This window comes from Topomyia yanbarensis, chromosome 3, assembly GCF_030247195.1.
Source record: "Topomyia yanbarensis strain Yona2022 chromosome 3, ASM3024719v1, whole genome shotgun sequence".
In the NCBI taxonomy this organism is placed as follows: domain Eukaryota; kingdom Metazoa; phylum Arthropoda; class Insecta; order Diptera; family Culicidae; genus Topomyia; species Topomyia yanbarensis.
In genome coordinates, this window is record NC_080672.1 from 304,919,960 (window position 1) to 304,933,207 (window position 13,248).

The window sequence follows — 13,248 nt, forward strand, 5'->3', positions numbered from 1 at the left end:
TTTTTTCACTCGGCTCCCGTTGCATCAGTCCTTGTGTAGAGTTCTTTCGGAACAAAGGAAACGTTGACCTATTTTCAGCTGATTGAGCTTGAAGAGGAAAAAACCCTGCGAGTGCAGTTGCATCATCGAAAATAGGTCAATCCGGGAATCGCTCCAGGAAATAAAATTTAAAGAATATCGTGAACGTTGCTCCGGGATGAATACCTTTCACTGTTATCGGAAATGTTGGAAGTAATTAGGGGTTCCATCTGGTAGCCGGCTTAATTTGCATGCAAATGGCTATGTTGAGGCTCTGGAAATATAATCACTTCCGACATCGAATGACACAATTACATTCTCCTGCGTTCATCCAACTGCACTACATTCCACAACACTCAATATTGACCTAGCAGATCCATAAGGATCGAATAATTCTACCACAAACCGATTACTACCTAAAAAATCTTATCTAATTCAATAAAATCGCTTTCTAAAATGACTAAAAACATTACAAACAAGCACCCTTGCAAAACACGGAAGTAACATTCGAAAGGATATGACAGACCTATACTACCGCAAAACCGAACCGACTGCTGCTGGGAGGAAGTTGTAACGAACCAACGACCTGTTCTCATTTCGGCTCAAACACAGCAAGAGAGGAATAAGAAAGCAAGTTCTCTGGAAACACGGGGAAAACTCTCCCATCGTACACTTGACATCGTTTTTCCGGGCAATTTTCCGTAGCATGACGATTGTACAGATGTGTCAGCGTATGTTTCTACAGTTGCTCTTATTTGGATCTATCTCAAAAGAGTAGTGCAGGAAAATTAAACAGTGTCGGGTACTGCCATGTAAACATTTGGTTGCAATGGCAATCCTTTAATATTGTCATAACCAAACACTAAGCGTTTCCATCAAGTTGTGTAGAAAGCAGACGCTTGATGTTTGTTGTCAGCAACATTGTTATATAAAATGCTTCTAATTCAAAAAGTATACATTGTATTAGAGTACCGTTTGAAAGCTGTCAGTTATTGAAATTAAGAGGGTCTTCTTTTTTTTCTTTATTTAGTTTAAATTATATGCATCTGAGAATACGCCACAGAAAGGATTTGGTGAAAATCATATTCCTTGGCATGTTTCTGGGAACTGAAAGGTACCCATCTCCGGCCGTTTCTGAGATACTAAGCGCGGAGCACCACGATGCCGCTTGTCTATGGAAAAATCATTGTTTAAAGAATTCACCGCTCCATTCTTGACGGTTTATGTATATGTGAGCGTCTGTGAATTGTTTCTTGTTTTTTATTTTGGCACGAGATTATCGTCCGGAAGAAAGAATGCATCGGACATGTTCAGAAGCGTATGGGAACGAGATTACGAAAACTGAAGAAAGAAAACAAAGGTATCGGTGGGAAAGGAAAGGGAAAGTTGACGGACAAATCAATCGGCCAGCTAACAGCTAAATTTTATGGGCTGGCGATTTGGAGAAACTCAAATTCTGTAGAACATATGCGAAAAGCAATCTGGGCTTCCTTCGAACACTGCTCGTCATCGAACGAAAATCCCCAACACTCACAGTGTTTACCCGGCGAGGACAGTTGGTGCAAGTGGCGTCAGGCTGAAGTAAAAAGAACTTTAGAAACTTTCGAACATGTCAGGATCTACGAAAGTCTATCATCTAATAATTTATTAGAAAGCTGCTTAGGAGCTCACACCCAAAACATCAATGAGTCTCTGAATAGTGGAATCTGTTCCTTAGCCCCAAAACACTTGCACAAATTCTGGCAAGCAGGTGGTCAACGTTGCGACTTATTTGGAAGTAAACATCTTCAACCAAGAATTTTCATCGATATTACAAGCTATGGAGGTGATGGGAATTACCTTGGGGAAGATGTGTTACTCGACTCGACGGTGAACGTATAACTCGTTCTGAACGCAAAGCGGATGTCGCGGCAAAACAGGCCCGAATCCAATAGATGGAGCAAAATGTGGACAACCAAGAACCTTTTCTTGATGAGGAAGATGAGCTTTACGGCCCCGGTATAGCAGATTGAAATTGGAATTCTCAGGATACTAAAACCCCCGTAGCTCTGGCCACAGATGCGTGCAGGGGACCAAACTAGGTGCGTTTGATTTCGTATCAAATTCCGCAACTTTTCATATATAAATAATGATAGGAATCCCGCGGCGACTAATTAAGTGCCTCTGGGGGTCGCTTTTTGCCCACTGTGCAATGTCCTGTTTTGAACATGGGCAAATGATCATGAATTTGGGGCCTTAATTTACAGAAAAATGACAAATTTGGTTTGAAAATTACGATACTTCATGGTGTTTTGTGATATTTAGAAGTAAAAAATAATTCGCATACTAAATAGGAAATAGATAAACTATAAAATTCCTGAACCAGTAAACGGTGCAAAAATAGCAACAGTATTCGGATTATTTCCATCCTATTCTGGTGGTGCAGGATTTAAAGTTTATCTCAAAAGCTGTTCGTTGGGGGAACATTGCCAGTATCATCTGCACTACGTCATAGTTGTCCTGTTGAGCATTTAAAATCAGTTGCAATATCTGACAATGACGACGGTCAATAATGAATGATTTGCTAATTAATTTGAAAATCAAGACAATAACATTGTCGAGTATTGCTTTTCGTTTGCGCAGACTGGTTAATAGGCACACACATGAAAATATCTCCAATCATGTCCTAATATGCTCAAATTACAGTTATTCGTTGCAATAATCAATTCATTGACGATTTTAGAATCTCTCCACTAGGGTACTAATTCGGTTTTTGGAAAAAATCCTGAATCCTGGTGAATAAATATGTATCACTTTGAAATTAAGGCTTTATGAAAATTCCGCCAATTTAATAATAGTAAACGAGCGAAGTTTTTAATTTTACCAATTTTAGTGATTTTAGTAAAATTAAGATTGAAATGATTATCATTTAATTTATTTTCAATTTTAATAAAAAAAAGTTGCCAGTTTTGAGAAATTTAGTTCATGATACCTGGAATCATAACCGTCTTTAAAACGCCCGAAATTATACTCGTCAACAAAACAAGAGTAACGCATATATTGCGTTACAAACAAATAGTTTTTGATATGATGCACATAATTCATGGTGTATTTTCATAACAAGAAAAAACACTATATTCCGAAAATCATGAGTCAGTTTTCTTATTTAAAGGAACGGATTTATACTCGTGTAAACGCCCACCACACGCGTGCCTTCCTCGATTGCACACAGCTAGCGAGTGCGCATCTGCCTCGATTCGCGCTACATATCCAGGCCACCATAGTCTTTTTTTTCAATGGAGAATGCAATTTTCGCACTAACCCAATACACGTGCAATTAATAGATGCCAAGCTACCACACGGGGTGTACTGAAATGTTGGGCTCTCATGGTGACACCATGACTAGGTAATACCGAATAAACTCCATTGGGCACCGCCATTGTTCCCCCCAAGGACTACCTCTCGGTATTACTTCTGAGGGGATGGCTGTACTTGATATAATCACTCACTCTCGCTCACGCGTTCATACATCCTGTATGAGGCTTACCCTGGTGCTCGCTCTGTCACTGATTTACTCTCTAACACTCCACATGAGGCATACTTTTATGCTCACCTCTATCACGCCATGCGAGGCTTACTTTTGTGATCACCTCTAACATACCATGTGAGGCTGACTTGGATGTTCACCCTATCACCTGATTCACTCTCGATCATACCACTCTATTACACCCCTGTCGCTCTCCCTGGCATCCCATGTGGGACATTTTTCTTAGTTTCCCCACTTCTGACATACCATGTGGGGCTTACTTGGGTGCTCACCGTTTTCGTACCTCATGAGGCTTACTTTTGTGCTCACCCCTAACATACCGTGTGAGGCTGACTTGGATGCTCACCCTTCATTCCTCTGACACGTTACGAGGTATCAATAGCGAAGTCCCAACATACTACGCTACGACCCTCCCATCTTGGCATGAGGCAGTCCACATATACGCCTATACACTCACTCTTCTGCCTTACTTCGGGTGGCTGGGTTTACCCCTTACGCGGTTGCCAGTCGCTGCGCCAAACCTTCCTCAGCATGAACAGACCATTCACTCACTTTTCTGCGCTCGGCCTTTTTCGCTCCAACTAAACAATTGTCGTCTGTTGCGAGGTGCGCCAGATTCCCTGTAGCCTGCAGGCAATTTGGGTGGTTGCAGTCGAGACTGCGTTCCACTTCTCCACCGTTCGACACATCCGCTGAATAAGCGTATCAGGGATTGTGTTCCAGCCACAGATGTCAAGCATTACTCTTCTTTCGACGTCAAAGCGAGGGCATACGAACAGTATGTGCTCGGCAGTTTCGTCGACACCTGGGCAGCCAGGGCAGACGGGGACCTCCGCGTGCCCGAACCCGTGGAAGTACTGTCGGAAGCAGCCATGGCCTGACAGGAATTGTGTCAGATGGAAGTGAACTTTTCCATGGGGTCTGCCCAACCAGCTCGATATGTTAGGTATTAGCCGGTGGGTCCTTTCCTACCTTTCGAGGAGTTATCCCACTCACGCTGCCATCTGGCGACCGAAGCCACCCTGGTGCGTTCGCAGGCTTCTCTATAGCCACGTAGCTCAAAGCACTCCTCATCTTCCAGGATGACCAGCCCGACTGGCAACATGCTCGCAGGATGCATCGTGTGATACCGTGCGGTAAGTAGATAACACTCTGAGGCACATCAGGTAACTGGTTACCCTCAGTGCTCTTGACCATGACGGGCCGCCGTACCTGAGGATTGATAAGGCAACGCCTGCCAGAAGCCTACGTCTACTGGCGCACACCTTTGAGCTATTGGACATCATCCTCGATAATTCCGCAACAGCAGTTGAAGCTCTCTTGCACGTATAGTCGACATGGCTGCCGAAGGTCAGTTTGTCGACTATGATGACTCCGAGAGACTTCAGACTCCGCTGTGAAGTGATCACGAATTCTCCCACATGGATAACTGCATGTCGCCAACCGGTCCGGTGATTGGACTTCCACCCGCGTACCTGACAGGAATCTCCCGCCCTCGGATGCTGCACACCATAGTTGATCCTAAAGCGAATTGCTAAATGATCGCTATGGGTGTAGCCCACGTCTACCCTGCATTCCGTGCCTGGGACCAGACCCGGGCTGGCAAACGTTACGTCAATCCATGCCTCCACCCCGTTTCTACGGAATGTGCTAGCGGCGCCATTATTGGCTAACACAGCGTCCAGTTTCGCAAGCACCTCCAGTATCGCTTGGCCCCTGCTATTTGTACAGCGACTGCCCCACTCTACTGCCCACGCGTTAAAGTCTCCCCCTATGACTACCGGTTTCCGGCCCACTAGGTCGGACGAGAGCCTGTCGATCATCTGGTTGAACTGTTCTATGAGCCACTTTGGTGAAGCGTGGCAGCTACAATCGAACACACCATTGATCTTGGCAATCGCAACACCCTCGGCGGAGGAGTGTATTACCTCTTGAACCGGGAACCGTCCCGTTGTACAGATTGCCGCCATCCCAGACCCGTCCGACATCGTTACCGGCAGGGATGTTGTACGGGTCGGATAGGAGGGCGACATCTGTCCTCGACTCCGAGACCGACTGACACAACAGCTGTTGGGCAGCTGCACAATGGTTAAGATTTAGCTTTGTGACGTTCACGGCTTCCTCTTATTGGCCTCACCGAAGGGACACGAAGGTCCACCTATAGCATGGTTTCGGGCTTGCTTCTTAGCGGTGCAGATAAGGCATTCATGCGCCTTAGTGCAGCCCCGCTCTTCATGACCCTCCTCGCCGCAGAGACGACATAATTTGCTCCTGTCAGCAAGGGAATACTTTCGTACGACTTGTGGCCGGACTCAAGGCACCGATAGCACCTATCCTCTGAAGGCGGCTGGGGTATGCTAACTGGACATACTGACCAGCCAATCTTCAGTTTTCCTTGCTCGGTAACCTTTTTAGCTTCCGCATTCAGTAGCCTGAGGTAGGCAGCTTGCGTGCCAGAGGGTCCCGCTCTCAAACGCACAGAGGCCCGCTCGATTACTGCGCCACATTGTTCTATGATGGTAGCGACGACATCATCTGCAGTCGTGAACTCGTCCAGTTGCTTACACTGGAGACATTTCCGCCCCTGAAGATCTCACCTGGGCGCCTTTACCCAGAACCTTATACACCGCACTAGATTGTGCGCCTCGCTTCAGCACCAATAACATTTCGCCGGTATTGGTGCGTCTCACGCTGCGCACGTCTTGTCCGAGGGCCGAGAGGCTTTCGGCCACCCGCATTGACTTAAGGACGTCAGTATATTTGTCCTTGTCGGTCTTTACCCACAAGGCCTCGCCTCTGTCCTTGGTCTTCTTTGCGGGTCGAGGTGCGTCCGGTGTCGGTTTCCTCCTACTGACCAACTTTCAGGGATTTTCGCCCACTGTCCCGGTTGTGCCGGGTTGGTGGTCCCTTTTTTCTGCCCGGCGGGGTCATTGCGCTTGCCTCTGACCTTCGGAGGGAACTCAGCCGCCGCTTGGAGCGACTTGGCTGCTCCATAGAAGGGAAAGTCCTCTGTCTGGGTTCCTATGTCGGCCTTCTCTCTTCTCTCCACCCTCTTGAAGGCCCCTATCTGGGTTTCTCTGTCGGCCTTCTCTCTTCCTTCTACCCTCTTGACGTATGCCTCCTGTTCCTGTCTTGCGACTCGAACAGCTTTGCGGAGCACCAGTAGGCTCTGTTTCAGATCCTTGCTGATGTTTTGTTTCGCATTTGCGAACTCGATGATGCTATCGAGTTGCTCCACAACTTTAAGCATCGCGGATAATGGACCGTCCAGCGCGTTGATAGGACTATTTCCTACCACCGCTGGGGAGTCACTTTTGCTGTCGGATGCGGCCACCGTCAATCCACTACCCCCCTACCACCCGCCCGCTGGGGAGAGACCTCGCCAAACCACCTTTGGCAAAGGGGTTCGGCACCTCCGTTTTTTGGTTTCTGTTTTTGTTCACTTCACTCATATTGTTCCCACGAGTTGCGCGAGAAAGAAAGGTCCGCCTCGCCAGAGCTCCGCAGTAACGCTTACTGTGGGGGTTGCCCAGGTGCCCCACAGGCTCCGTTAACGATCGAGCATCTTTTTCACCTCCTCGACCACTAATCCCTCGGCACGGATCGCTTCACGCCTTGGACTTGGGGTTATGACCTTTGTTGCTTTACGCGATGACCGCGGCCTAGATTATCACAACCATCCTCCTTTACCAGGGCTTTGGACCTGTAGCTCTGGTTCTCGATAGTTCCAAGCTCGTAGGTTATTACTGATATGCTACTATTGAGATCACTCATTCGCTAGCGGAGTTAAGGCCACTGTAGGCTGCACTGTTTTATTAGCATCCCGGTGTCAGCATGTTTATATATTTTTTTTTTTTAATTTTTAACGACATTCAATTAGCAAGGGACTGGAAAGTGAAGTATATTTTTCAATATTAAGAGCCACAGTACTAAAGGGAGAGCAAGGAGTTGAAGGAAGAAAGTTTGTAAAGCGTGGAAAAGGGTCATTTGAGCAAGCTTAGAGTTTACCGGCAACTCAACCCTTGTCTGCTACCGCAGGAGTTAGGATCTTTTGGCATTAGAAATTCGAATCGCCTGAGTCTGTGGCATGTTCAGACGAGCGTAAAGTAACTTGGTACGATAATAAAAACACGAATCTTGGTTTCCACTGGGAAAATTGCTGCGGGTGAACTTACTGTAGAAGCAGGGTACGAACACTGTCGCTAATGCACCATTTCTATCTCTTTCCCCTATTTGATAACACAAAAAAGTCATAAATAAGGTATTGGAACTTATATATAAAAAAAAACAAGAAAAGAATTATTTTTTAAATGTTCAATTATTATCTGTCAAAGTTCGTTTCCTTTCAATGATTCGTATATCGCCTTGAAATCCACAAACAAATGGAGTCCGTAAGTTGTATTCCAGGAAATTGCCCAGAATTTGTCGCATCTGGTCTGTCGTTGTTCGTTCTTCTCAAAACCCGCTTTGGTATGCGCCGACAAAGTATTCAGCCAAGGGATGTCAAACAAAATACGGAAAAGTATTTTGTAGGTGCATTTAGGATCGTTGAGCCTTGAGCTTGTGATCCTTTTGAAGAAAGTGCATAGAAGACCATCCAACCAATGCAATTGTCCATCATCTCCAAACCTCAATCTGTATGTGGTTACATGTTTGTCCGTTCAGGAACAACTCAAAATGCTCCTTCCACCTGGAAGTAACTCCTGTGTGATCGTCAGCGGTCGTCAATCATCATCGGCATCGGGGTACTTTTTCTCCCTTCGTGCGTCGTTCTTAGTAAAGTTTCCATCTGCCTCAGCGAGGACCTTTTCATCGTGTCAAGATTTTTTATGTTGATTTTTTTCTCGGCTGCCCGCAGCTTACCATATCATGCTTTGACGTGTAGCCGTTGCAAGAATTCAGTTTCTAGCCTGATTTCTCTCGTTCTCATCACTCTTTGGTACTCAGCATCGAAACGGCCGTTCTGCTGGTTTCCCCGTATGATATGCAACACTTATGTGGGTGTTGTGCTGAACGCCTCATAGGCCTGATACCACGATGCGTTTTGGTTATGTCTTGGTGGCCGATCTTCAATTAGTTCGTCAAGCTTTGGAACATAATCCTCGACAAAATCAGCCTACAGTCGCTATAGGTATGTTCAATTGCGTGGTTCTCACGTCTGCAACTGGTTGTGCAGGAATGTTTCGCTATTCAGGTGTCTTCCGAATATTCTTCCGTGAAAAGCAGGCTGCAGATAGCCACGGCTCTGACCAAGGAGTTTTTATTCTCAGGTGATACGATCCTCTAAAACGCCGATCAGCCATGTTGGATTTAGAAACGACAGCTAATAACATTGTTTATTGCTTGTGGCACTAAAAACTGGATTCTAACTGCACTGCGCACTTAACATTCTTCCATTAAATTCTTCTCATAGACCGGTTAGTTCGACTGGTCTGTCTATGAAAGTACCATCTCTATCACGCTGTCATTTTTCTTCCCCGCAGTCTGCTGCACGCTTACCTCACTCCTCACCTAGTTACTGCCAAAGACGAATCACCTTATAACTCTAAGCACTTTGGCTCTGACTGCAGAGAGATTTATCAACCTTAGGCCATTTTCGTTGGTGGTTGACTGTAGGCTCTCCATGACAGTACCGGACGAAAAAAAACTTCCGGCCTGTGTATTTGTTTACCCGTAGGCGCTACAGTTAACGAATTTTCCCTTTATCCTCTACATGCAGATAATGTCACTCACCGAGATCTATTTTATGATCCGTCTCTGCTCCTTACCAAGCACTGTTCTGCATTCTCCTCGCTACAGCAGTAGCTGTGGTACTTGAACGAGGTAGCCGACGTTAGGTTTACAGTGCGGAATTCTCGTTCATCTTTACGCCGGAGCCATCTAACTTCCTGAAGGGTTGAAATTTTCACCTCCGCTTTTTGCAGCTCAGAGCATGTAGGGCGGCTTTGGCAGGATCCAACAGAGTTCTGTCAGTTCGGTTTCTCATCTCGCTCAGTTCAGACGCTAGAAATCGCTCCGCTGCTATTTGCAAAGGCAAACATTGATTCCTTCTACCTAGTGTGTGAAACGTGAACAAACAGTGAGTGACAATACAAAGCAAGAGTATGTCCCGTTGCGGGCAAACTGTGTTGCTGATACATGACCTGGCACCACGTACTCATTCATCCGTTATCAAAAAAAATCATGTCAAAATACGGAGAGGTGAATAGTGTTACGGAAGATACTTGGAGGAACTTCTTACTAGGACTCCGCAACGGTGTTCGTGTGGTGAGAATGCGTCCGACAAAACCTATTCCCTCTTATTTGACTTTCTTATGCACATCACCTAAAGGTGTTGAATATTCTCAACGAAAACTAATCACGTACCCAGGGCAGATTCCTACATGTCAATATTGTGATCAGCCGCTACACCACGGGAAACATTGCGCAGATACCTCTAAGGAAATTCCACGTGATATGACCAAAGCCGGTATACAGTCGTCGTATGCTAAACCACAACTGGTTGGTAAACCAACGACTGCGGACCGGGCATTCACTAACCCCAGCTCAACAACGATCGAACCCAGTACCACTAAACCAACTGCCATTACCAACATCGAAGTAACAACGATTACAGCAAATGTTTCCAAACCAACAACCAGCACCACCAATAAGGAATCAAATACCGATGAAGAAGGATTTACAATAGCGACCCGTAAGCACAAACAACAAATAAGAACATCTGACCGTGAGCAACACGAATGCATTACCGATGACGACATGGACATAAACGAAAACACGAGAGAAGACGAACCGAATGACCCCCAAGGTGCGGCAGACAACACACCTAACATTTCACCACCAAGGAAGAGGATCTCAACACGCAACAGTAAGATGCGTCAACAAGACCGGACGAACAGACTGTAGATATTTTTTTTCTATTTTTACATATTGTAAAAACACGGAAGATCCACGGCTCAGTTGTGCTAACGCATTGAGCCGTGTGAAATATATTTAAAATTAAAAAAAAAACAGGGTTCTGTAGTTCCAAGTAGCAAATTTCCAATCAGTTCTAGCCAAACATGTCAAATGGTCCTAAGTGAAAATGACAGTTTCTCTTTGTGTACTTTCTCTTTCGCTAATAACTCGTCCGTTTATACGTTTGTTCATTAACTCTTAGCATAATATGCTAGTCGAAATCAGCGTTTTTCGCTATATCCAGAAACAATATTGAAAAGTTTTATGCTGACGCCCTAATAATCGAAAGAGATCGCTCTCATTTGCGTGGTCTTTGCCGAGGGTTCCATCTTGTATCTACTGTTAATTTATCATGGTGGAATGATTGTTGGTTCGGCCTGCCGCCTTACCAGGAACGCTACATCTAGCCTCGTGACAAGACAGCCAATTTGAATATAGCTGAGGAATAGGGTGTCGCAAAATGACATGTTAAAATAGTCTACTACTCACTACTAGCTCACTACTTAAATGAAAGGTGTGTTAGAATTCAATTATTTCATTCATTTTTATTTGGGTATCAACTTTGACAGCCACGAAAGAAAGAAATTCCGTAAAGAGAAATATGGCAACATTGCCATTAGCAGGCTGAAGCCAATGTATCGATAGAGAAACGCAGCGTAAAGTATAGAGTAGGGCTGGTAGAGAAGTGAACTGTATCCAAGGGGTGAGTCGCTTAGAATAATGTGCCATACACGCTGTATCACCTACGATAACACGATATAAGATTACGATTCACAGTAATTCACGATCATTTCACTCGTTACCACAATGTGTGGCACAATGAGGCACACTTCTGACAACTAAAAAACTGTCAACAAAGCGTAGTTAAATAATCATAGCAACCATTGCTCTTGCTTTATTGAGATATCTGACGTTTAAAATACTACCGCCCTCCCCTCAAGCCCAGAAGCGGTTTGTTTTCCTCCCAATTCGCCGTGCAATCGATTTGTTTTCCTCCCAATTCAAACGTCAAAACGGCACAATACCAACGCAGCTGGATAAGTCTATTGAACATCATGGCACATCGTGGCACATTGCGGCACAAGCTACCACGCTGTTTGTTTGTGAGCACAATGCGATTTGTGCTAAGCGACTCACCCCTTGACTGTATCTTACTTTCGATTGTCGATAAAGGTTGTAGTAAATACAAGTATTTCGAAATAGAAAAATTTTGTTTTCGGTTTGCTGGATGGTGGTTACACCTCCAGCATTTTTGAAAGGTTCTAGTTTCTCTTGGTGAAGGTTTTCACGGAGAAACTATCCGCTCGGAAAAGATTTCTTGAAGGAAACTATCCTCAAGAAATCTTTCTATTCGTATCGTTGTTATTTTCAGGTGGTTGGTTGAAGGATTCTTGGTGAGAGGTTTTCTCACGGGAATCCATCTCATTTTGTACTGCATATCTCTCAACAGGTTATGGGCACAGATTCACATTGAACCTGTATATTTGTTTCTGACAGAGTTTTCTGTTGAACATTTGTAGAGTTCTGAATAGGCATTTCGAATTTTTGTTTTGAAAATAACGTTTACATCTTCGACAGATTGGCATAGCAATGGACAACCGAATTAGAAGAGTGGCTGTTCCTATCTTCAAAAGAGATGAAAAATCTTTTCCCTTTTGGGTGAAAAGAATGGAACTACACCTCAAACAAGAAGGTCTTCTTCATACATTAACAGTAAACGAATTTTTGGTTGGCACTCGAGGATGATGCAATGGCACATGTTATTTCCTGCAAATATGCAAAAGAAATTATGTGCCGAGTGCGAGACATCTTTCAACCAAAAGGGGCTGTCACAATGATTGGACTTCGCAAAAAGTTGTACACGTTGGGGTCTTCGCGTTCTGCATCGCTGAAGAAATTATACGATGCCCACGAAGAACTCGTTCGACAACTGGAAGGTATGGGAGAGGCAATTACTACAGTTGAACGTATAAACACGCTACTCGTCGTTATCCCTAGTGAGTTTAAACATATACTTGGAGCGCTGTCAGTGATGAAAAAAACGAATTTGAAAACATGAGTTTAGAGCAAGTGAAAAGATCATTCTTAGATGCAGAAGTTAGCAAGCCGAAGGATGGAGTACCGTCACGGCAAAATTTAGCGTTACTAGGACGTAAAAAGAATTTGCTGTGCTATGAATGTGGTAAAATGGGTCATAAAAAGCGGAACTGCTTCAAACTGAAGCAAAAGAAGAAGTCGTATCAGCACAGAGAGAAGATTGAGACTGCGAACGTTGCTTTATCACGCCAGAAGGGAGCATTTATGGTATCTACCTGTAGATAGGCTCGATCGGACATAGATAAAAGCAACTAATGCGGAACAGGAAGCAAATTTGCTTGATGGTAGGCGTGACCAAAAGGTGCGGCAAATGGATTTACGTCAGACGCCCGTCAAATTCCTTTACTACCTAGGTTCAGGGGCTGCGCAGCACATGATAAGGGACATGTCAGCATTCTCAGAGCTGTGGGAAATAGAGAAAAAGCGAATTGCGACTGCAAAGAACAACATCGAGACCGCTCTTATAATCCAAAACTTGTGCAAACTAACTCACCAAACTTCTCCATTTGGATATTCAGAAAAATAAAAAATACTGGAATAAAATCTTAAACAGTTCAGGAGCATTTCAACAAGCATGAATTTGAAATTTTACCCAAAATCGACCCATTTTTTCAAAAAATCAAAATTCGCCACCAGTAGGGAGCGTTTTA

At 44.6% G+C, this 13,248-nt stretch overlaps 1 protein-coding gene across 1 annotated transcript in view; it reads right to left on the reverse strand.

Moving 5' to 3' along the window:
- The window catches only part of LOC131689077 (ecdysone-induced protein 78C), a 116,025-nt gene extending 115,445 nt beyond the window's left edge, over positions 1–580 (reverse strand). The window contains exon 1 of the mRNA XM_058973871.1: positions 205–580. Coding sequence (XP_058829854.1) covers positions 205–248 — 44 coding nt within the window. The 5' untranslated portion in view covers positions 249–580. The remainder of the gene's footprint in view (positions 1–204) is intronic.
- Positions 581–13,248: the final 12,668 nt, after the last annotated feature.